General features: G+C 46.1%; 1 protein-coding gene across 3 annotated transcripts in view; it reads left to right on the top strand.

Annotated features, from left to right (window-relative positions):
- Positions 1 to 8835: 8835 nt before the first annotated feature.
- BTBD11 (BTB domain containing 11) overlaps positions 8836 to 22289 on the top strand; it is a 316336-nt gene continuing 302882 nt past the window's right edge. The window contains exon 1 of one of the 3 annotated variants that reach the window (XM_043881245.1): positions 8836 to 10598. In XM_043881245.1, the coding sequence (XP_043737180.1) occupies positions 9446 to 10598 (1153 nt within the window). In that variant the 5' untranslated portion in view covers positions 8836 to 9445. The remainder of the gene's footprint in view (positions 10599 to 22289) is intronic. The other 2 variants (XM_043881244.1, XM_043881243.1) reach the window with 2 other exon arrangements.

The following is a 22289-nucleotide window of genomic DNA, read 5'->3' as shown; positions in this document are numbered from 1 at the left end:
GCAACCAATCTAACAAGCATTTCTTGGGTACATTGTGTTCTAGGTGGTAAGGTTTACAAAGTCAGCAAGACAAATAGGTCCACACACCCTTGGATCATATCGTCTAGTTGGGATGAAAGACATTAAGCTCATTAAAATTAGGGTACACGCTCTGACAGAGAAGTATATGTGGTATGAGAGCTGATAATAGGGGAACTTGACCTAGCCTAGGGGTACTGGTGGTCCCCTGAGTCTTCCCCAAGGAAGTCAAGTTTTGGCTAAGCCTTGAGAGTCCAGGGGGTTGGGTGGTAGAAAGTGTTCTGGAGAAGTTTTCATCTGTCATCTCATTTAACCCTCACATCAGAGGGTCAAGAAACTTGAGCAACTGTTTTCTGTTCTTACCACTCTCTCAGTGCTTGTCATCGACATCCTCAGATTTTAACTGACCAGACTGCTTGCAAATAATGAACTTGGAAAGAACAGCTCCTCCAGAGTCTATCAATTAAATAAACTGTCCTCCTATGGAATAATACTCCTAGTGGAGCAGAAGCTACATTCGTGGTAGCCATTATGATTGTTCACAAATATTCCAGTTCCCTGTCTGGGTACATGTGAGATTATGCTTTGAAGTTCTTTTAAGTTAGATACAGTTGTATGAATGGCATTAGCCAGTAATATGAGTGTATAACTTCCAGGAGAAAACTTTAAAAGTCAGAGTGTTGTTCTTATGTTCTCACTCCTTTTCCTGCCTCATAAATTTTGGAAGCATGTGCAGTGATGGTGCTTTCAGGAACCTGGGCCCCTAAGTGAACACTATAAGCAGTGTAGTTAACCCATCAACCCACGTTGCACATTGGACCTAAGCAAGGAGGAAAGCTTTGCTGTTTTAGGCTGTTGAAATTTGGGAATTGTTTGTTATTGAAGCATTGTCTAGCATAACCTGACTGATACAGGATTGTTTGTGTATTTTCTTTTCCTCTTCTCAGTGATGAGTGACTCTAAACCAGATAAGCCAGATAAGCCAAGCACATCACATACCTAAAAATTTGACATAAGCATTATTTCCCAGTTTTGCAGGTGGAAGTCAAGAACAATCACAGATAGGGCTGCAACTGGGCTGTGTTCACAGGACAGACTAACTCTAATATGCAAACTTTCCCCCACTCACCCTACAATGGCACCTGTCCCCTAAGGAAGAACAGAGAGAGGTTTATGGAGCTGGGAAAAGGGAAGACCTTTGGCTTGGGAATGCCATTTATAGCTCTTTATAAAATCTCTGGGCTCTGATGGGGATAGGACAAGTTGTTTCTGAATGATTGTGGCTCTTCTTTCCTTCTCATAGTTAATCTTGTAGGTCTACTAATTGTTTTATTTCAGGGAGACAAGGCATATTGGCCAACCATAGTCTTAAACTGTTTCAGAATTAAGTCCAAACTCCTCAAAAGGCTTTCTGGGCCTTTATGTTGGTGGGTGCCTCCCTCCTCCACCTCATCTTACAAACTCCTTCCTCTACTTCTCAGCTCAGCAGCGATGACTTTCTGCCAGTTCCTCCAAACAACTCAGTCCTCTTTTGACCCCAGGCCCTTGTATGTGCTGTTTCTGCTTTGGGGGGATATTTTCCCTACTTGGTAAGTTCCTACTCATCCTCAAAATCTGACCATCCAAGTCTCTTCTTCCAGAAAGCCTTCTCTGACCACCCACATTGGGTTAGGGTCCCCTTCCTCCAGTCTCCCCTGGCACACACAGTCCTGTGGTACTGATTCAGAAAGTGGGCTTTGGGGTTGAAATGTCTGGGTTAAAATTCTATGTCCACATTTTACAGCCCTTCAACTTTGGGTAAATTGCTCAGCTTCTTTGCACCTCAGTTTTCTCACCAATAAAGCTGGGATGCTGTTGGGGCAGGTACATGTAAAATGCTTAGAACAGTTGTCTGGCACAAAGTACATTCTCAGTAAGTGTTAGGGTTTGTAATGATTATCATATTAGTGTACAATTCAGACAACCACAGGTGGAATCTTGAGATCAGTGAACCCCAGATATTGTATATCAATTGAATATGAATAATGTTTATCCACATGCATGCATCTCTACCCATTTGTCAAAGGCTGCATGAACCTAAGACATGAAGAATCACTGCTTTGAGGGCCATGATTGCACTGGGATCTGCTCTCAGAGCTGCCTCATATTAGCAGGTGCATCTACACCTCTTGCTGAAAAGTTACTTCCTTAAAGTTCTTTGCATTGTGTGACCTATTCCCACTTGACAAATGAGCAAGCCATTATGTTGACTGTGATTCTTTCTTTCAGGAGAAAGTTCAGAAGAAGTAGGCATATATGTCCCTTTCTGATATGAAGCTTCCCTTGTGGCTCAGCTGCAAGGAATCCACCTGCAATGCGTGAGACCTGGGTTCAATCCCTAGGTTGAGAAGATCCTCTGGAGAAGGGAAAGGCTACCCAGTCCAGTATTCTGGCCTGGAGAATTCCATGGACTTTATAGTCCATGGGGTCACAGAGAGTCAGACACAACTGAGTGACTTTCACTTCACACTGATGTGGAGCAGATCGAAATTGGGGTGGACTCATCAATAGTCTTCTACCTAATGATAGAGTCTTCCACTCACAAAGACACACAGCAAAGGGATCATTGCTGAGCTTTATACACATTGACTATGTACCCAGGAAATAGCTGTTTGCCAGGGGCTCACTCAGGAATAGTGCAGTGAAACATACACAATCTGTTAATTCATGTGTGTAATTCTTGAACTTTCCCTATCTGGAGACTCACTGCATTTGCAGCTCTTATTAATGTCTCTGTTTCAACTAGAAGCTCAACAAGGGCAGTACCCAGATGGAAAGCTGAGTCCCTATTGCCCCCAGTGATGAGCACTGTGCCTGACCCATAACAGAAGTAACCAACACTAGTTGAACATTGACAGTGCGGGCCAGACAGTATTCTAATGACCTCATTTAGTCCTCTCAGTCAACCTATCGAGGTATTGTTAGTATCCCCAATTAAAGACAAAGAACAGAGGCCTGGTGAGGCACAGAGAGGCTAAGGAACTTGTTCAAGGTTACATGGGTAGAAAGCAATGAAGCCAGGCTTCCATAACAAGTGGCCTTGTTTGTTCCTACCCAGTAGATGCATAGAAAGCATGTGATAAAGCCCTCAACACATGTGACCCCAGCTGAACGAGGCTGGTTCACATTATGGTTGTTGGGTTGGTTGCTATGCTTGCTGCTTGGTTTTCAGAACGCTGAAGAATGAAAGATTATATTAATACTTTGATTGATGGGTAGGCTTCAGAGTAATGGGCAGAAAATTATTTAATTTTCTTTGGAAAATAGCTTTCTGGCTTTGGTAAAATGATACCTGTTTATTGTAAAAACTTCAGAAGTAAAAACAGAAACTTTTGTAAAAATCAGAAAACAAAAGAAGGAAACATCAGGAATGGAACTAGAATCAATAAAACTCCTTTAAAAAAATCTTAATAAATCCAATAAACTAGTTATAGCTATTATTTCCATCCTTTCAGGCAAGTTTACATATTTATATATATATTTAGCTCTATATAAAGCATTTTACATAAATGGGATCATATTAAATATCCAATTCTAAAACCTATTTTCAAAAATTTCTTCACTCCCCAATATGCTGTGGAAATAAAGATCACCATTATTCTTTGAGACTTCTAAATATTTCTTTATATGAATTAATATAATTATTTCATCAGGCCCTATTGGAAGACATTTAGGTTGTTTCCCAAAGTCCTGTGTTAAAACAGCATTACAAAGAACATCCTGTATATTTTTGAAAAATTCACAAGGATCACCTTAGATAATATCAGAAGATATGATTTCTGAGAAACCACAGGGAGTACACACTGGAATTTTGATACACATTGACAGACTGCCCTCCCAAAATATTGCCCCAATTTAGGTCCCATCACGACACACATTCATCACGACTAACTTTATAAATCTTTGCTAATCTGATAGGCAAAATAACCCCAGTAATTTAATTTCTGTTTTTTTAAAAGATATTTATTTATTTGGCTGTGCTGGGCGGGTCTTAGTTGCAGCATGTGGAATCTTTTTTAGTTGCAGCATGTCAATCCTTAAGAGCGGCATGAGGAATCTAGTTCCCTGAACCAGGGAATCAGCATGCACCCCCTATATTGGGAGCATGGAATCTTAGCCACTGAACCACCAGGGAAGTCCCTAAAAAATCTTTAATGTATATTTATTGTTGATCTGCATTTCTCCAAGAATAACATAGATATCAATAACATTTCTAGCTTTGAAGAAAAGTCATTTATGTACAAAGAGGTTCATCCCTACATTACTTATCCCAGTTAGAAAACAGAAAAACAACCAAATGGGGAATCAACCCACCAGTTAAGGTATAAACATATGTTGGAATATTTTGTAGTCACACAAAAAAGAATATTTTGGATGAATATTTACTAGCATGGGGAAATTATTATAACATCAAGCTGGTGGAAGTTTCTTAAGGAAAAATCAAAATACAAAATTACTTACAGAACAATTCCAACTCTCTCAAAATATATCTGTTTAAAGCAAAAGATGAGGAAAACATAGAAAGATTTGAAGGAAACACAAGTCATTAGTGTTGATTTCTGTGAGATGGAATTTGGGAAGATTTGAATTTTCTTTAGACTTTTTTTGCAGATGCTGAATTTTCTGATAGCATGGGACAAACACTGAACATTTGGTTGCTGTGTTTATTTTCCTCAGTGCTTGGGGTGGTACGCCCTCAGTACTTAACATTATCATTAATGATCTATTCCAGTAAACTAAATAGACATATGCTTTGGTTTATCCATCATAACAAGGGACATGCTCATTAGTACTGAACCATGTTGGGGGCAAGATCCCAGCTTTCAAGGAGTGTGTCTTCTGGACTGTGAGAGGAGGAATATGCGTATCTACAGTGTAACAGGCAGCAGTAGGTTCACTAAGATATGGCTAAGCCTCCTAGACAAGGTGACATTTCAGCCCAGCCTTGAAGCAGCATTTGGATTTTATATGTAACATTTGTCATTTTTTTTTACTCTATAAGCAATGTGTTTATTGCAGAAAAGTAGGGAAATGAAGACGATAATAACATTGTACATAGGGTAATTATCACATGTGGAACACTGTGCTAAATCCTGTGTATGGAGGAATCTCATTTAAGCCCCAGTAGCCCCAAAAGATGGGTGTGATTATCTGTGCATTCCAAGGCAAGGAAAGACAGAATAAAATAAATTGATAAGTGGATTCAGGGTACCCGATTGGAAAACTGACACAGGCATTAATGAAACCCAAGTTGACCTGGTGCCATAGGAAAAAAATAAATAAATGTGAAGCCTATTGTTTCCATCTCTTTTCTTCCCTGTGCATGAGCTCTTCTTGGGTTTTTACTGCCTACATTCTGAGTGGTCATCACTCAAGCAGTATCTGCATATAGGTGGAAACTAAAGGCATACAAGTGGATGAGATCACCAGGGAAACATGCAGAGGAGAAGAGAAAGGGCTCTGAAAACCAGTCCCAAACAACAGAGATGGAGGCATCTTCCTAAGTCAGGGCTGGGTAGACAGGAGGCAGCGTCAGGAAAAACTTCGCTGTGGTAGTACTCTTGGAGCTGAATCTTAGAGGATGAGGCTTGCCAGATTCAGAAGAGGAAGACAAGTGTCCTTGAGCAGAGTGAGCAAAGGAAAGAACCTCTGCAAAGACGTATCAGATGCAAGGGACAGCATGTTAACTTGGAAAATCAGCAAGTGATTTCAGTGTGGTTAGAATAAAGGTATGTGTGTATGTGTGTGTGTGTCTTTGTGTCTGTATGTTCATGTTTGTGCAGATATCTGTGTGGGTGCGTGAGTGCATCATGTGTCTATGTGACTGAACACGTTTTCAGGAGGCTAGGGTGATGACAGAGAGCCTAGAGGACAAAGTAGTGTTCAGACCATTGAAGACTGTGTGTCCTTGTATTCAATGGTATGTGAAAAAATACATATAGAGAAACTTTTATTATGAGGAACTGGTTCATGTAATTGTGCAGAATGAGAAGTCTCATGATCTGACTTTTGCAAGCTTGGAGGCCCAGGAAAGCTGCTGGTATAATTCAGTCCAAGTCCAAAGACCTGAGAACCAGGGGAGCAGGTGATATAAATCCCAGCCTAAGGGCTAGAGGAGATGAGATGTCCCAGCTCAGTGAGGTGGAGTTTGGGGAGTAATGAATTCTTCCTTTCTCTACCTTTTATTTTATTCAGTCCCTTTGCAGACTCAAATGCTCAGCCACAATGGTTGAAGGACAGGGAAGCCTAGCATGCTGCAGTCCATGGGATCGCAGAGAGTTGGACACGACTGAGTGACTGAACAACCACCACCCCTGTGGGGAGAGCAGTTTACTGAGTCCATCAATTCAAATGCTGATCCCACCTGGAAACATTCTCGAAGAAATACCCAGAACAATGTTTAATCTGAGCACCTGTGGCTCACTCAAGCCAACAGATAAAATTAATTATCACAATCTCTTTTAAAAGGTTTGGAATATTATGGAAATAGTCTGGAAACAGAGTGAGATACCTGAAGGCCAGCTAACCCATATAAACTTTATTTATCTGCAAGGCAAATGAGAGCCTTTGAATTTACTACAAGACAGGAATGATAAGATGAGAACTGGGATTTTGGAAGATTCTTGGACTTGATGGTTTGGTGAAGAAGAGGCAGAAGAGAAGGAGACCAGGTGGTAGAATATTGTAATAGTCAACAGAAAGAGGTGATGGGCATAGACGTTAGGATGGTAGCTACAGGGTAATGGTCATTTATTAGGGTGAAGGGTCATTTATTAGGGTGAAGGGATGAGTAATGGTGGATTTGGGCTGACAGAGATGAGAGACATCAGACAATCGACTGGGTTATCTGGGAAAATCCATAATTGAACCAGCAGTTCAAAAGCATGTCCTTCCTTCACCAATGTAAAACAAATATTTACTGATTGCCTCCTCTGTGTCAAGCCTGTGCATGGGGAATCTGTAGCTCAATGTGGAATCTTAACCAGTAACCAGACTGCAGCAACCTAGTGTTACAAGGGCCCAGGAATCAACAGCCTCAGAAGTGGCGGAGGTGGTTGAAACACCCAAGACAGTATTGAGTATTAAAAAGACACTAGGCCCCAAATGGAGTCCCAGATGGCACTAGTGGTTAAAAAAACAAAACAAAAACCCTGCCTTCCAATGCATGTAGACAGACACAGGTTCAATCCCTGGGTTGGGAAGATCCCCTGGAGGAGGGCATGGCAACCCACTCCAGTATTCTTGCCTAGAGTATCCCATGAACAGAGGGCCTGGTGGGCTACTGTTCATAGGGTGGCAAAGAGTCAGACACAACTGAAGCGACTTAGCACATGCTAAGTTCCACCTGGCTCTTCCAGAAATGGAATCTTAAACTAGTCAATCAGGAATCACTTGAGCAGCAGTAGTTAGGTAATCTGCCTTCTAGACCCCCTGCCATCCCCGAGAGGAAAACAACCTAGCAATAACCAACCTTCTTTTTTGCCTGGTGTAACTTCCTTGTTCCCGCTCCATTCTGTCTATGTAAGTCTTTCATTTCATACAGCTCCTCCAAGCTCCTTTCCATCTGCTACATGCGATTTGCCAGATTTGCAAATGGTTCAATAAAGCCAATAAGAGCTTTAAAATTTACTTAGTTGAATTTTGTTTTGTAACATGAAGGATCTGGGCTACCTTCCCTAGAAGGGCATTTTTAAGCTAGAAACTCAGAGGAAGCCAGAGCAGGAGAGTCCCCTACCCCCTGGCAGAGACAGTGGGACTGGTGATCCCCAGGTTAATAAGATTTGGTTTCTGCCATGGTGGATGGGGACAATTAACAGGACAATGCTATTGGACATAAATGCAGTTAAGACATGCATATAGATCATTCTTTAGTCAAAAAAGAAAAACTCTTGAGCCGTCTGGAACTATACCAACCAGAATGTCAAAGTGAGATTTCCCAGGTGGCTCAGTGGTATAGAATTTGCCTGCCAAGCAGGAGATGCAGGTTCTATCCTTGGGTTAGGAAGATCCTCTGGAGAAGGGAATGGCAACCCACTCCAGTATTCTTGCCTGGAAAATCCGGTGAACAAAGGAGCCTGGCGGGCTACAGTTCATGGGGTCGCAGAGAGTCCGACAGGGCTTAGCAACTAAACCACAGCAAGACTTCCCTCCAGTCCACCCCCAGGCACTTGAAGGATGGACTCAGGGTCCTCCTGGCTACTAAAGGAATGTAGTTCACGAGCCCTGGTGGCTGTTCGCTAATGTCCAGAGACAGCCTTCCAGCCTTGTCCATTCCTTATCCCTCTGCTTGTCTGGTTTCTCATCTCCACTCTGGCAAACTGGGTCTGAAAGAGGGCAGCATTAATTGTTTTGGGGACCCGAAGGTGGGGGAGGCAGGAAAGGAAGAAAAAACGTACTTTGTGTACTAGAGAAAGAAAAAGGAAAGTGAAATCCGAAACTCAAGGGCAGAAAGCGACCCCAAGCAGACACGTTGTGAACCGCTGGGGGGAGCACAACTCGGTGGGTGGGTGGGTCACCTGTCCAACTTACACTTCTCCAGGTCTGGTATCAAAGCCGAAGCCTGAAGGGTAGGGACAGCAGGGATAATCATCCTGCTTTTCTAATAATCATCCACGTTTCTAAGCTCCCACTGCCCCCCCGCCCCAACACACAACCACCCCCAGTTCTCAGGCCCCAGCTCCCCACTTCCTGCAGCCTCGGTCCCAGGCCGGGGGCGTGTTTGAGGGGCGGGGCTACGTGGAGCTGAGGAATATATATTTATTTATTTAAAGATAATTAGCATCCTCCAATCCCATTGGCTCTCCGCCGGCCCTGCTTTACATATGCCCGCCCCGCTGGCTGCCCAGGGCTTGCGGGGTTCGGCAGGGTTTGCAGCCGCCGCGGTCGCTGCTGCTCTTCATTGCCGGGCGGGCGAACACCGAGTGAACCCCGGCCCGGGAGCCGGGAACTGGGGAGCCGAGAGCCAAGAACTAGCTGCCGGCGGAGCTGCTGCCGCGGCGGCATCTGAATAAATTTCCGTCCTACGAACACCGAGGCCGGCGTTCAGCGGCTTCTGCGCCCAGCCCGGCCCAGTAGGGAGCGGATCAGACACTTTTATTTTATTTTGGAAGAAAGGGGCGAGTCCGGCGTGAGCTTCTCCCCCGGCCTGACTCGCTCCTTAGCGCGCCCCAGATCCGGCCTGGGCTCTGGAAGATGACTCCCTGGTGTGCCCTGTGGATTCCAGCGGCGACGGCTCGGGGAGGCATCCGAAAGTAGTCACACTTGGTAGCAGCGGCTGGTGGAAAAGTGAGCCGAAGCGGCGCCGACTCGGCTCTTCCCGCGCCCCGGCGCCCGCTGCTCCTCGCTGCTCCTTCCCCTCGGCTCCCCGGCGGCATGAAGTGGCGCAGCGATGGCCAGAAGAGGTAAGAAGCCGGTGGTGCGGACGCTCGAGGATCTAACGCTGGACTCGGGTTATGGTGGCGCGGCGGACTCAGTCCGCTCCTCCAACTTGTCCCTGTGCTGTTCCGACTCGCACCCGGCGTCCCCGTATGGCGGGAGCTGCTGGCCGCCTCTAACTGACTCCATGCACAGCCGGCACAACAGCTTTGACACTGTCAACACTGCCCTGGTGGAAGACTCCGAGGGGCTGGACTGTGCCGGCCAGCACTGCTCGCGGCTGCTGCCGGACCTCGACGAGGTCCCCTGGACCCTCCAGGAGCTGGAGGCGTTGCTCCTCCGCTCACGGGATCCCCGGGCAGGCCCGGTGGCCCCCGGCGGCCTGCCTAAAGACGCACTGGCCAAGCTGTCGACGCTGGTGAGCCGGGCGCTGGTACGCATCGCCAAGGAGGCACAGCGCCTGAGCCTGCGCTTCGCTAAGTGCACCAAGTATGAGATCCAGAGCGCCATGGAGATCGTGCTGTCCTGGGGCCTGGCGGCGCACTGCACGGCGGCCGCGCTGGCCGCGCTGTCCCTCTATAACATGAGCAGTGCCGGTGGCGACCGCCTGGGCCGCGGCAAATCGGCGCGCTGCGGCCTCACCTTCTCTGTGGGCCGCGTGTACCGCTGGATGGTGGACAGCCGCGTGGCGCTGCGCATCCACGAGCACGCAGCCATCTACCTGACGGCCTGCATGGAGAGCCTATTCCGGGACATCTACGCGCGGGTCGTGGCCTCCGGGCTGCCCAGGAGCTGCAGCGGCCCGGGCCCGGGCTCCAGCTCCGGCCCAGGCCAAGGCTCGGGCCCCGGAGCAGCCCCCGCAGCGGATAAGGAGCGGGAGGTCCCGGGAGGGGGAGCGGCGAGCGGCGGCGCCTGCAGCGCAGCCAGCAGCGCCAGCGGGGGCAGCAGCTGTTGCGCCCCGCCGACCGTCGCTGCTGCCGCCGCCGCCGCCGCCGCCGCAGCCCCACCGGCAGCCGCCTCCAACCACCACCACCACCACCACCACGCCCTCCACGAGGCGCCCAAGTTCACCGTGGAGACGCTGGAGTACACGGTCAACAACGATTCCGAGATCTGGGGGCTGCTGCAGCCCTACCAGCACCTCATCTGCGGGAAGAACGCCAGCGGTAAGTGGCCGCGCGGGTGCCGCCCCCTCCTATCCAATGCGGCCAACTCTCCTCGTAAGTTGGCCCTTCGGTCCCCTCCCGCGTCCTTTCGGCCGCCCGCTGCTATCTTAAACCTCTGAGGGGACAGCCGATCTGAAGACGGCCAGAAGCCCCACCTAGTGCCTCCTGCTTTCGGGATGCGCTGCGCGTACTTTGCGCGGCTGGTAGGGTCCCAAGCTAGAGAGCTTGCGGTTCCGCCCGCAATCCCCGGCGGAGCCGCGGCTGCCTCCTGCAGGCTGTAAGAACACAGCGCCACTTTGGGGGGCGATCATTTGCGCCTGGTATGTATCTCTGCCAGAGCCCTGTGGGATTTTTGGTTTTTGTTTTTGACCTTAAAGATGACAAATACCCGGGCGAAGGAGTTTGGCTCCCTGGAACTCGGGAGGAGACGCTTTCCTCCTTCCACCGCCCATTTCGCTTGCTTCCCGGCGCCCTCGGGACGCCGTCGGTGAGCTGGTGAAGGAGAGGCCCCGTGGCCGTAAAGGCAGACTGAGAGCTCTCTCGGCCTAGTTGGGGAAAGGTGTACGTGGTGAGAGGATGGAACGGGCAATTTTTCTGGGGCAGTTTTTGAGGCCAGAGCTCACAGCTGGTGGGCGCTGCGCAATGGACAACCCCCCTGATGGATACCTCCCAGCTCTTGCCGCCGTTGGCTGTCTGGGAGCTGCGGCTGTCACCACTTGGCTTAAGGGATCCCGTCAGGATGGGAGTGGGGCGGAGTTCCAGGGAGACTGCCAGTTTAAGAGGTGGTTTCCAGCAGGTTCTGTCATTCCTTTCCGCACCCCCTATTTTGAAGGCCGGAGCTGGGTGGGTTTGAACCTGCAGTTCTGGTGGCGGAGGGGGTGGGGCCGGGGCGTTTGTTTTCGAGAGCTCGAGCTGGCGGTCCTGCCTGTCTGCGAAAGCCGGAGCTAGACACTTCAAAGCCTCAATTTTCCACAGGAAATGGTAGAAGTGTAACTGGAGACTCCAAAAGCGAAATAAAACTTTGTTACATATTCGGCGGTTTGGCTGGAGGCTGCGTGGTTGGAGCTGAAATGCAGTCTTTCTGGGCAGATTTCATTCATGTTGCTGCCTGTCAGTTTCCCCCGGGCCGAAGCAGAGATGCAGCGGGCGCGGCCCGGCCTCTGGGGGTGCCAAGTGTGTGCATGGGAGTGTGTGCGTATTTGTGAGTCTGTGTGCGCGCGTCCGCGCGTGTTTCTGTGGGTGTGCGCAGAAGCAAGCAGCTCCAGCAGAAGCCCTTTGGAAAGAGAACCTCCAGTTGTCAGTCTCCTCACCTGGCTTTGGTCATCGTTGGGGGAGGGGAAGGAAGAGGCAAAAAGTGTGTGTGTGTGCGCGGGAGCGTGGGTGGTGGGGTCAGGTTGGCAACTCGCCGATGCTCATAAAGACTCCTCCCACATCTTCGCCAAAGCCCTTGCCCCTCTGCTGCCTGTCGGAGAGCGAAACCTCTAAAGGGAGGATACCTGTAAAGCTTCCCATGCAGGGCCACCCCTACCTGTGAAATCCTGATGAGATGGAAACACCTGGGAGAAGGCATTGGTCTTTGTGTGCGTTTCTTCTGGAGGAGAATAAGGATTCACCTGTAAAACCCAGGAGCTTTGGACTGGATAATTTCTGTTTGAAACCCTGCCCCCACAAAAAGTACAGAGAGACTTAATTTTCTTCCCGCCCGCGTGAGCCCACCGCCCCTGTTCTTACCTCCCCGCCCCCCAACCCTTACCTGCCGTTCAGACTGGAATCTCCTCCCACTCCTGTGTCCTTTGGGAAGAAAAGGATTACCCTTTGGACTCCAGTGTGGCTTTCCTGGTGGTTCAGATGTAAAGAATCTGCCTGCAGCGCAGGAGACCCGGGTTGGATCCCTGGGTGGGAAAGATCCCCTGGAGAAGGGAATGGATACCCATTCCAATATTCTTGCCTGGAGAATTCCATGGACAGAGGAGCCTGCCGGGCTTCAGTGGACTGCAGTCCATGGGATCACAAAGAGTGGGACAGGACTGAGCCATTGCACTTTCACTTCACTTGGGAATCTGGGTGTCCTGCTTCACCTCTGAGTTGGCCATTCTCTTGAAGTTGTGACTGTGGGTCATAACTGACTTTGCTTCTCTGGGCCTCAGTCTCCTCTTCTATATAATGAAGGCCTCAGTCTATAATACACTCCCAGGTCCTCTTGTAGCTCTGTCTGTCTGTGTTAGTAGCCTCTATATTTTTTCAAGTTGGTTTTACTTTTATGATCTTTAGCATCTTTTAAAGACAGTTTTTGTGTTTATCCTTTTTGGAGTAAGTATAATTTGAGGAAGGAGGAGACCACAGAGCTGGTTTGGGGCAGGGTGAGTGTGTGGTGGTTGGGGTTTGCTCTCATTGCAGCATTTCCACACCACAGAGCTTAACTCGTAGGTCTCAGGGCCCCTTCCACCATCTTGTCGTATGAGACATACTGTAATTTCATTGTGATCTCTTCACCTCTTTTCCTTGGGCTTGTTAAAAATGGAAGGAAGCAGTAAGAAATGAGCAATTAATTTTTTAGGTATCTGAAACATACATTAAACATCAAATCTATTTCTTCAACTATTTTGCATAACATTCTTTCTGATCTGCAAGTCTTATTAAGGAGCCCATGCCTTACATAATCTTTCTCCCCCTTTAACTCAGTAGTGTCACTTATTCATTCCTGAAATCATTTGTTCATCAATATTATTGAACAGTTACTAAATCTAGGCATTGAGCAAGTAGCAGTACAAGCTAATAACAGTTAACATGCATTCAATACCACTCTGTATATTGACCCATTTAACCCTCAACATTCACTTGGAAAGGTACTGCTATTATCCCCATTATACAGAGGAGGAAATTGAGGCACAGGAAACATAAATGTCTTGCTCTTTAGTGACAGATGAGTTCCCTGCCTTCAGGCTATCCTTGCTGCCCTTAATTAACTACACAGTTGAACTGAGGCCCTTCTTAACCTGACAATCTTTCTATCCTAATTTATATACCGTTTGTTCCTATCAAACTGTACAGGACAGAACTGGATTTAAGCTCCCGGTACACAGCTTCTTAGATGCCTGTTGAGTTGAGCAAGCTGTTGTATAATATTGTACAGTGATATCCAGAAACTAATTGTGGAATTCTGAATTCCTTGAATCATCTTTTCAAGTCTTTCTACCTTGGTTGCCCCTTCTTACTGCCATCTCTGTACCTGTCCCCCTTTCTAATTTTCTGCACCTGTGACCCAAAGAATCAGGAAATGGATCACATGGGACTTGACTCAGAAAATAAAAGATAATTGGTTCTCAGTGAGGGCTTGCTGGCTTTGAAGAACCACATGCGTGGGCTTAGGGTGTGAACTCTGTGGTGGACTGTTTTACTTTTTAAAGCTGGTTTTATTCTTTCATTGACTCTCAGCTGTTTAGAGTATCTGGGGTAACAAATAAGACAACTCAGTGAGGGTTACATTTCAGTAGGGGGTTTAAAATTTGGCTTGATTGATTTTGCTAAAGCTCAATAAAGAGCAGGCAGAAGTTCTTCACCACACCATTATCTGTGCAGTCATTTACCTTAAACCAGAGCTGGCCAGTTCCCACTCATCCCCGAAGACTTGGTTCAAAAACTCTTTCAGGAATCTCTGTGAGGCCTTCCTTGATGCAACCCTTTTTTCCTCCCCAAACCTAGGCCTTCCACAGCCCTTTCCCCATCCAGTGGGAATCTTGACCCTGACTTTGCTCTAAGTGATTCCCTGTCGCACTGTGGCACTAACAGTTGAGACTGTATCTTTATCCTCTTTGTGTCTTTCTCCACATCACTCAGCACAGCACCTAACCCTCAGTAAATCCTGGGTACTATTTGTTGAATGATTATAATGAGCCCATTACATCTTTGAGATATAAAATTTACCCATCAGCTTCTGTAAAAGCCTGTGAAATCAGGTATCCTGGATTTGAATTTCAGGGCTTACACTTTTCTAGCTGTGTGTTCTTATGTATTATACGTAATCACTCTGAGCCCCAGTTTCCTCAGCTGCAAAGTAGAGGTGATAATTATGAGGATTAAATGAAATTATTTATATAAATATTACAATCTGGTGCGTGACATATTTTAGTGGCCAAAATGGTGATGGTAGTCATATAATTCAGGCATAATGATATCTGTTATCTTTGTCTTATCCATTTGTTCAATGTGGATGGAACCAACAGGGTGCAGAATTTTAACCGAATCTTCCTTCCTGATATTCAAAGCATCAAATAAGTCAGTGCGCCCACCTCAGAGATTAACCTCATGCACATAGCCTCATTGCGAAGGTCACAAATAGATTGCTTGATCAAAGGAAAGTAGCTCATTTTATTGACTGTATTTCCTTAAAAAAAAAAAAAAAAAAAGGCATCATTAGAGAAGGGCACCAAGGAGCTTTCTGGGTGATAGAAATGTCCTTCTGTTGATAGGGGTGTGGGTTCAGAGGTATGTGCCTTTGTCAAAATGCATTGCATTGTAAACTTAAGATATGTGTGTTTCACTGTATTGCAAATTACACTTCAGTAAAAAAGAAGACATAAAAAGAGCCACAGGCATCCTTGGATGGAATTTTGCTTTAAATGCAGAAAGAATTTGAAGAGAAGATTGCAAGAGGCAGTGTGGTGTGATGAAAGGGAGAGGGGCTTTACACTTAGAAAGATCTAACCTCAGATTTCAGCTCTGCCACTCTTTAGCAGGTGACTTAATTTTGCTGAATTTGTTTTTCTCATCTGCAGAGTGAGGATTACAAAACCAAAAAAGACATAAAAAAGGAAGAAAACCCACACCTATCACATAAGGGTGATTAAAAAAATTAGATCAGATGTGTGAAAGCAACTGCCACATTGTAGGCACTCGATAATAGTGGCTTCCTTAAAAAACAGATTATTCAGACTGGAGATAATAATAATAAGGGGATTTTGAATGGTCTCATTCACTTCTGGGATCCCCAATCACTTCATAAACATTAATTAACATGAGCCCTCACCTCACCACCCCTGGTTTGGTGGGTAAGTTGGTGTTCAGGTCTTTTGCTTTTCTGTTGCTCCGTAGATTGAATGCTTACTCAGCTGTTTTCCTGGCTCACCCATCATCCCCCAAATCCACCCCCCCCCACCCATCTTCCCTCAGATCCCCCGAGCTGGTTGAGTTATTCCATAGTTCAGGGTTGCTGTGCTGGACAAAACCATAAGAGAAGAAACCCAGCTTTTTGCGAAGAACCGCAAAAGCCGTTTCAGCAGCCAGCCATGTCAGTGTCTATGCTCACAGAGCACGTTTTTAATTAACTAACTCAGTGTAAATTAAAACTTGAAATTTGGGTCAGTGGAGGGTTACTTGGTTTTCTATTCAGATTTACCAGTTCAGTGCTGGGGTATTTCTAAGTAGAGTGTTTCCTGAAACACACCATAAAAATAACAACAAAATAAAACAATGGGGAGCCAACCTGGAGATCTGGGTTAAGGGGTGGGGTGGCTAATGGCCTTTGAACAGAAGAAAGGCCCCTAATTCTGGATCTGTTGTTATTTCTGACCTTGAGCCAGACACCAAACTTACCTATAAAATGGATCTATCTTTTACTGAGAAGTAAATATAAAACAGTAATTGACTTGGGAGTCAGACACACCCATAAGTTTCCCTATTTGTAAAATGGGTTTTGTAATAGTAACAGCTACACTTGTGCAGTGCTTATTACATGCCAAGCACTGTTCGAAGAGTGCTATATATTATAATTGTTATAGTTACATTAGCTATTGTAAAAGACAACCTCCAAATCTTAGGAGCTTAACACAATAGAAGGTCATTTCTTTCTTTTCTAAAAAAAAATTATTTATTTTAATTGAAGGCTAATTGCTTTATAATATTGTAGTGGTTTTTGCCATACATTGACATGAATCAGCCATGGGTGTACATGTGTTCCCCATCCTGAACCCCCTCTCCCCATCCCATCCCTCTGGGTCTTCCCAGTGCACCAGCCCTGAGCACCGTCTCATGCATACAACCTGGACTGGCGATCTGTTTCACATATGATAATATACATGTTTCAATGCTATTCTCTCAGATCATTCCACCCTCGCCTTCTCCCACAGAGTCCAAAAGACTGTTCTATACATCTGTGTCTCTTTTTCTGTCTTGCATACAGGGTTATCGTTACCATCTTTCTAAATTCCATATATATGCATTAGTATACTGTATTGGTGTTTTTCTTTCTGACTTACTTCATTCTGTATAATAGGCTCCAGTTTCATCCACCTCATTAGAACTGATTCAAATGTATTCTTTTTAATGACTGACTAGTCATTTCTTACTCACTGAAGACTGGTTGGGAGAGGAGTGTGGTGGGAGTGAACTGGAGTGTCATTTGAATACCAAGACTGATGGAGAGAGTGCTTTCTTTATGTTCAACCTGTGGCCTTTAGGGCCTTCCTTGGACATTTATCCAGCCCGTAGGTAGAGGAAGGAGAGTGTGAGGCATCTTAAGAATGGTGTTATGGGCTAAGCTGAAAGGAGCCTTCGTCATCATGTTTGTATATCACTGGCCAGGTATGTCATGGGCCCTCTGGCCACCAAATATCTCCGTGTTTCCTTCTTCTCAGACACAAAACATGGTTCCCTTCCTCTAAGGGAGGATCCTCATGTTCTATCCTGTCACTACTTTCAACTTGAAGTTCTGGATCTTTGGGTGAATTCCTGTCCTATCCATGGGGTTGAATGTGGCTCCTCATGGTTCAGGGACGCAGGATCCAAAAGAAACTCATTATCTTCCCCTCTGTGCCTGTATGCCATGTCGGAGGATAACCCATTAGGAAAAGGCCGTGGTGGGAGATACACGGAAGTCACTGGCCCCTAATAGTTATTAAATCTGCCCAGCAGACCATGGGTGAGGCTTCCTTGCTTAAGCCCCACTTCTGCTCTCGGGGAGCAGTTTCCCGGTTCATTGTTCTTCACACTTGTGGCTCTGCCCTGTAGGAGGATTACCTGTCCTGATGCTTCTTGGCCACCCTTCAAGTGGGTCTTGGGGAATATGACCTCTTTGAGGCTCTAAATCTAGTAATCTAGTTTTTGCCTTGAACTTTAAGGGGCCCAAGGATTGTTTTGGGCTTCTCATGTGGCTTTAGTGGTAAAGAACCCCTCTGGCGATGCAGGAGACATAAGAGATGCAAATTTGATCTCTGGGTCGGGAAGATCCCCTGGAGGAGGGCATGGCCCGCTCCAGTATTCTTGCCTGGAGAATCCCATGGGCAGAGGGGCCTGGTGGGCTACATAGAGTCCATGGGATTGCAAAGAGTCAGACATGACTGAAGCAACTCTGCATGCACGCAAGGATTGTTCTAATGCTTCAACAGTAAAAGATTTTTAAAATCCAGGCTTGTAGATTTTGCCAGTGCAATTCCCTCAACAGCTCAGTAGGATTTTCATCTATGACATTGAGCTTACCAGCGGCCAGTTATTTCCTAGACCTAATTCTCAAGCCTGGATTACTTCTTCCTTCACCTCAAACCTCTATTTCTCTCTCAACTTAATGAGGCCATCAGGCTTAGGTGGGAACCTTATGCATTCTATCTGACATTTATTTCACTAGGTTCAGCTCAGTTCAGTCGCTCAGTCATGTCAGACTTTTTGTGACCCCATGGACTGCACCATGCCAGGCCTCCCAGTCCATCACCAACTACCAAAGTTTGCTCAAACTCACATCGAGTCGGTGATGCCATCCAACCTTCTCATCTTCTGTTGTCCCCTCCTCCTCCCTCCTCCCTCCTCCCTCCTCCCAGAGGGTCTTTTCAAATGAGTCTGTTCTTCACATCAGGTGGCCAAAGTATTGGAGTTTCAGCCTCAGCATCAGTCCTCCCAATGAATATTCAGGACTGATTTCCTTTAGGATTAACTGGTTGGATCGCCTTGTTGTCCAAGGGACTCTCAAGAGTCTTCTCCAACACCACAGTTCAAAAGCATCAATTCTTCAGCACTCAGCTTTCTTTACAGTCCAACTCTCACATCCATTCATGACTACTGGACAAACCATAGCTTTGACTAGATGGACCTTTGTTGGCAAAGTAGTGTCTCTGCTTTTTAATATGGTGTCTAGGTTGGTCATAACTTTCCTTCCAAGGAGCAAGAGTCTTTTAACTTCATGGCTGCAGTCACCATCTGCAGTGATTTTGGAGCCCCCCAAAATAAAATCTGCCACTGTTTCCACTGTTTCTCCATCTATTTGCCATGAAGTGATGGGACCAGATGCCATGATCTTAGTTTTCTGAATGTTGAGCTTTAAACCAACTTTTTCACTCCTCTTTCACTTTCATCAAGAGGCTCTTTAGTTCTTCACTTTCTGCCATAAGGGTGGTGTCATCTGCATATCTGAGGTATTGATATTTCTCCCGGCAATCTTGATTCCAGCTTGTGCTTCCTCCAGCCCAGCATTTCTCATGATGTACTCTGCATGTAAGTTAAATAAGCATGGTGACAATATACAGTCTTGACGTACTCCTTTCCCGCTTTGGAACCAGTCTATTGTTCCATGTACAGTTCTAACTGATGCTTCACTTAGACGTCTGCTCAATCTTTGTTCTTATTGTTCAGTATCTAGGAACAGCTGTCTTCTGCATGTCTCCACTACTCCTCCCCAATTTTATGTGCAAACTGACTAGTTCATGCCTGAGATCCTCTCTTCCCCTAATATCTTACTAAACTTAGCCCAGAACAAGCAGCAAACCCTCTTACCATTATTTTTCAATCTTTTTTCCCTAGAGCTTACAGGCTTGGTAGGCATAAGTTCTGCCTTCTAAATTATCATAGTGACAATTTGACTAAACATTTCACTGCTGCAAAACATGAGGCTCCAGTTTTCCAGCCTTGAACGTCTTAACCTACCATCTGACTTCTAAGCCAATGCCACATATATAAGTACCCTACTTCCAGTGTCAATTTCAGTTTCTTTACTAGTTAGGGTAATGCAAGCTGTCACAACAGTTAAATTCTAACATTTCAGCGACTGAACACAGTCAAAGTTGTTTTCTCATTCATGTTGAGTCCAGTTGAAGCTAGTGAAAGGAGATGCTCTGTTTCATGGAATCTGATAGAGGGTCTGCCATCTAGAATATGTGACTCTCAGGAACTTCCTTGATTGGGGGCAACAGTGAGGATGATGGGGAGATTTTTATAGGATAGTCTTGAGTGTGGGTATATTAATTCCTTCCACATTCCAAATATCAGAGTTTAGTCATATGGCCTCAACTAGATATCAGGGACTGGAAATTATGGTTTCCAGCAGGGCAGCCACTCCTAGCCACAATTCTACACTGTTAAAGGAGCATTAATTTTGGGTAGGGCACTAAACATCTCTGCCATCATGTATTAACTGTTTTAATCCTAGCCACAACTTTATGAAATATGTGCTATTATTATTATCCCCACTTTACAGATTAGGAAGTTGAGGAACAGGAAGCTTAAAGAATTTACCTAAGCTGACACAACTAGTAAGCGTTTGTGTCAGATTTGAGTGTGGGCAGTATGGCTCTGGACTGCCTTATGGAATGTTTATGATGATCAAAGTAATATTAAGATAATAATGTGATGAGTGCAAAGTGTGTTTCCCAGTGTTTCATCCATGGTACATATTTAACAACTGTTATTCTTTATCGAGTATTCTTGTTACCGACGTCATGTTCTGGAAGCAGGATGCTATGTGGATGCACAGTGAATTGGTATGAAGCTCTCAGGCGCAGGTACCATATGAACCCCAAAGAGTGGGCGCTCCAGGAAAATGGTACTATGCACCTGTCTTCTCCACTCCGCCACCCGCTTCCTTTCATCCCGGGGGGAACTAACAGCTGCTGAGCTGAGTACTGTGCGAGGCCTTTCACACACATTAGCTCATTTCATCTCCACACTGTTCTTGTGAAGTGGGTGTTTTAATCCCCAGTTTACACACATTAGCCTTTCACACACATTAGCTCATTTCATCTCCACACTGTTCTTGTGAAGTGGGTGTTTCTTATCCCCATTTTATTGGGGAGGAAACTGAGGCTCAGATGGGTTCAATGACTGGTCTGAGATGCCATTGCTACTGAGGGGTAAAGTTAGAATTTGGGCTTCAGAGCCTGTTCCCTGAGCAGCTGAGGCCCAGTGGTGAAGTCCGGTTCAAAGGAGCCTCTGAGAGGATCCCTGAGCAGGATTCCAGTGCAGCTGGAGGGGTGTGTGTGGAGTGGAGGTGGGGCTTGCCCTGGTGGTCATGGTTGATGATCGTCCTCTCTGTAATATGTGGTCACAGGTCTTTTTTTAGCCCCCACTGTTTTCCTTTTCCATGGCTGCCCTGTGAGTCACTGATCATGACGATGCTATGCAGCCTCCTCAGCTGAGGCCCTGGAGCAGCGGGTGGCTTTGTGGCCTCCAGGGGACAGCCGTGTCCATACCCTGTCTAGCTGGGTAGGCTCAGAACTAGAAGGAGCTCGGGTCTGCTTATTAGAACTGAGTGCAGAAACCGGAAACTTGGTGGGAAATCTGTCCTCCCTGAGAATCACAGGCTGGGTTTTCCCAGACTCTGGAATTAGGTGGACCCACTCTCTACTTCTGCCTGCAATGCGGAAGACCCAGGTTCAGTCCCAGGGTCGGCAAGACCCCTGGAGAAGGGAATGGCTACTCACTCCAGTATTCTTGCATAGAGAATTCCATGGACAGAGAAGCTTGGTGGGCTATAGTACATGCGGTTGCAAGGAGTCGGACACGACTGAGTGACTAACATACATGCACACACACACTCTCTTTACTACCTGTAAGCCAGGTAACTGTGGCAAGCCAGTGAATCTTTCTAAGCCTCAGTTTCCTCATCTGTTAAATGAGGATAATGGCAGCACTCCCCCCGTAGGGTCATTGGGAGGATGAGTTAACTTATATAAAATCCTCAGAATAATATTGAACACACCATAACTGAATACATCAGTTGTCTGTTAGCAATTATGATGATGATGATGAAGTGCTTAAGAAGTGCCAGCCTCCTTGCCTGAAGATCTGTTCCCGGTACCCTGCTTCTTCTGTTGAGTGAAAGGTTTTAAATAATTTTCCAGTAAGCAGACTTACATGATTAGACACCTTACTAGCTGTGTGATATTGGGCAAGTTACCTAACCCCTCTGCAACTCAATCTTCCTTTTGTTAAATGAGAAAAACAATAAAACCTAATTCTTAGGGCTTTTAGGGGGTGACTGGCATATAGAAATTGCTTCATAGATGTCAGCATTGTTGGATTTTATTGTGTTCATTAAAATTTTTTTCTACAGGCACTGTGTTAGACCATGTTAAGCAGCGTGGTCTCTGTCCTCACGGAGACTGCAGGACTTAGTTTTGTCATCAAAGAATCCTTTTCCTTCCTCTAGTGTGAGCTCAGTCGTGTCTGACTCTTTGTGACCGCATGGACTGTAGCCTGCTAGGCACCTTTATCCATGAAATTTTCCAGGGAAGAATCCTGGAGTGGATTGCCATTTCCTTCTCCAGGGGATCTTCCCGACCAGAGATTGAACCTGCATCTCCTGTGTTTCCTGCATTGGCATGCGGGTTCTTTAACCGCTGAGCCACCAGTGAAGCCCCAAAGCAATCATTCAGATGTAAATTTACAACTGTGTCAGTGAGTACAAAGGAGAAATACTGGGGACTGTAAGAG

The sequence above is a fragment of the Cervus elaphus genome, chromosome 22 (assembly GCF_910594005.1).
Source record: "Cervus elaphus chromosome 22, mCerEla1.1, whole genome shotgun sequence".
In the NCBI taxonomy this organism is placed as follows: Eukaryota; Metazoa; Chordata; class Mammalia; order Artiodactyla; family Cervidae; genus Cervus; species Cervus elaphus.
The sequence above is the reverse complement of the archived record's forward strand: the minus strand, read 5'-3'. Positions and strand labels throughout refer to the sequence as shown.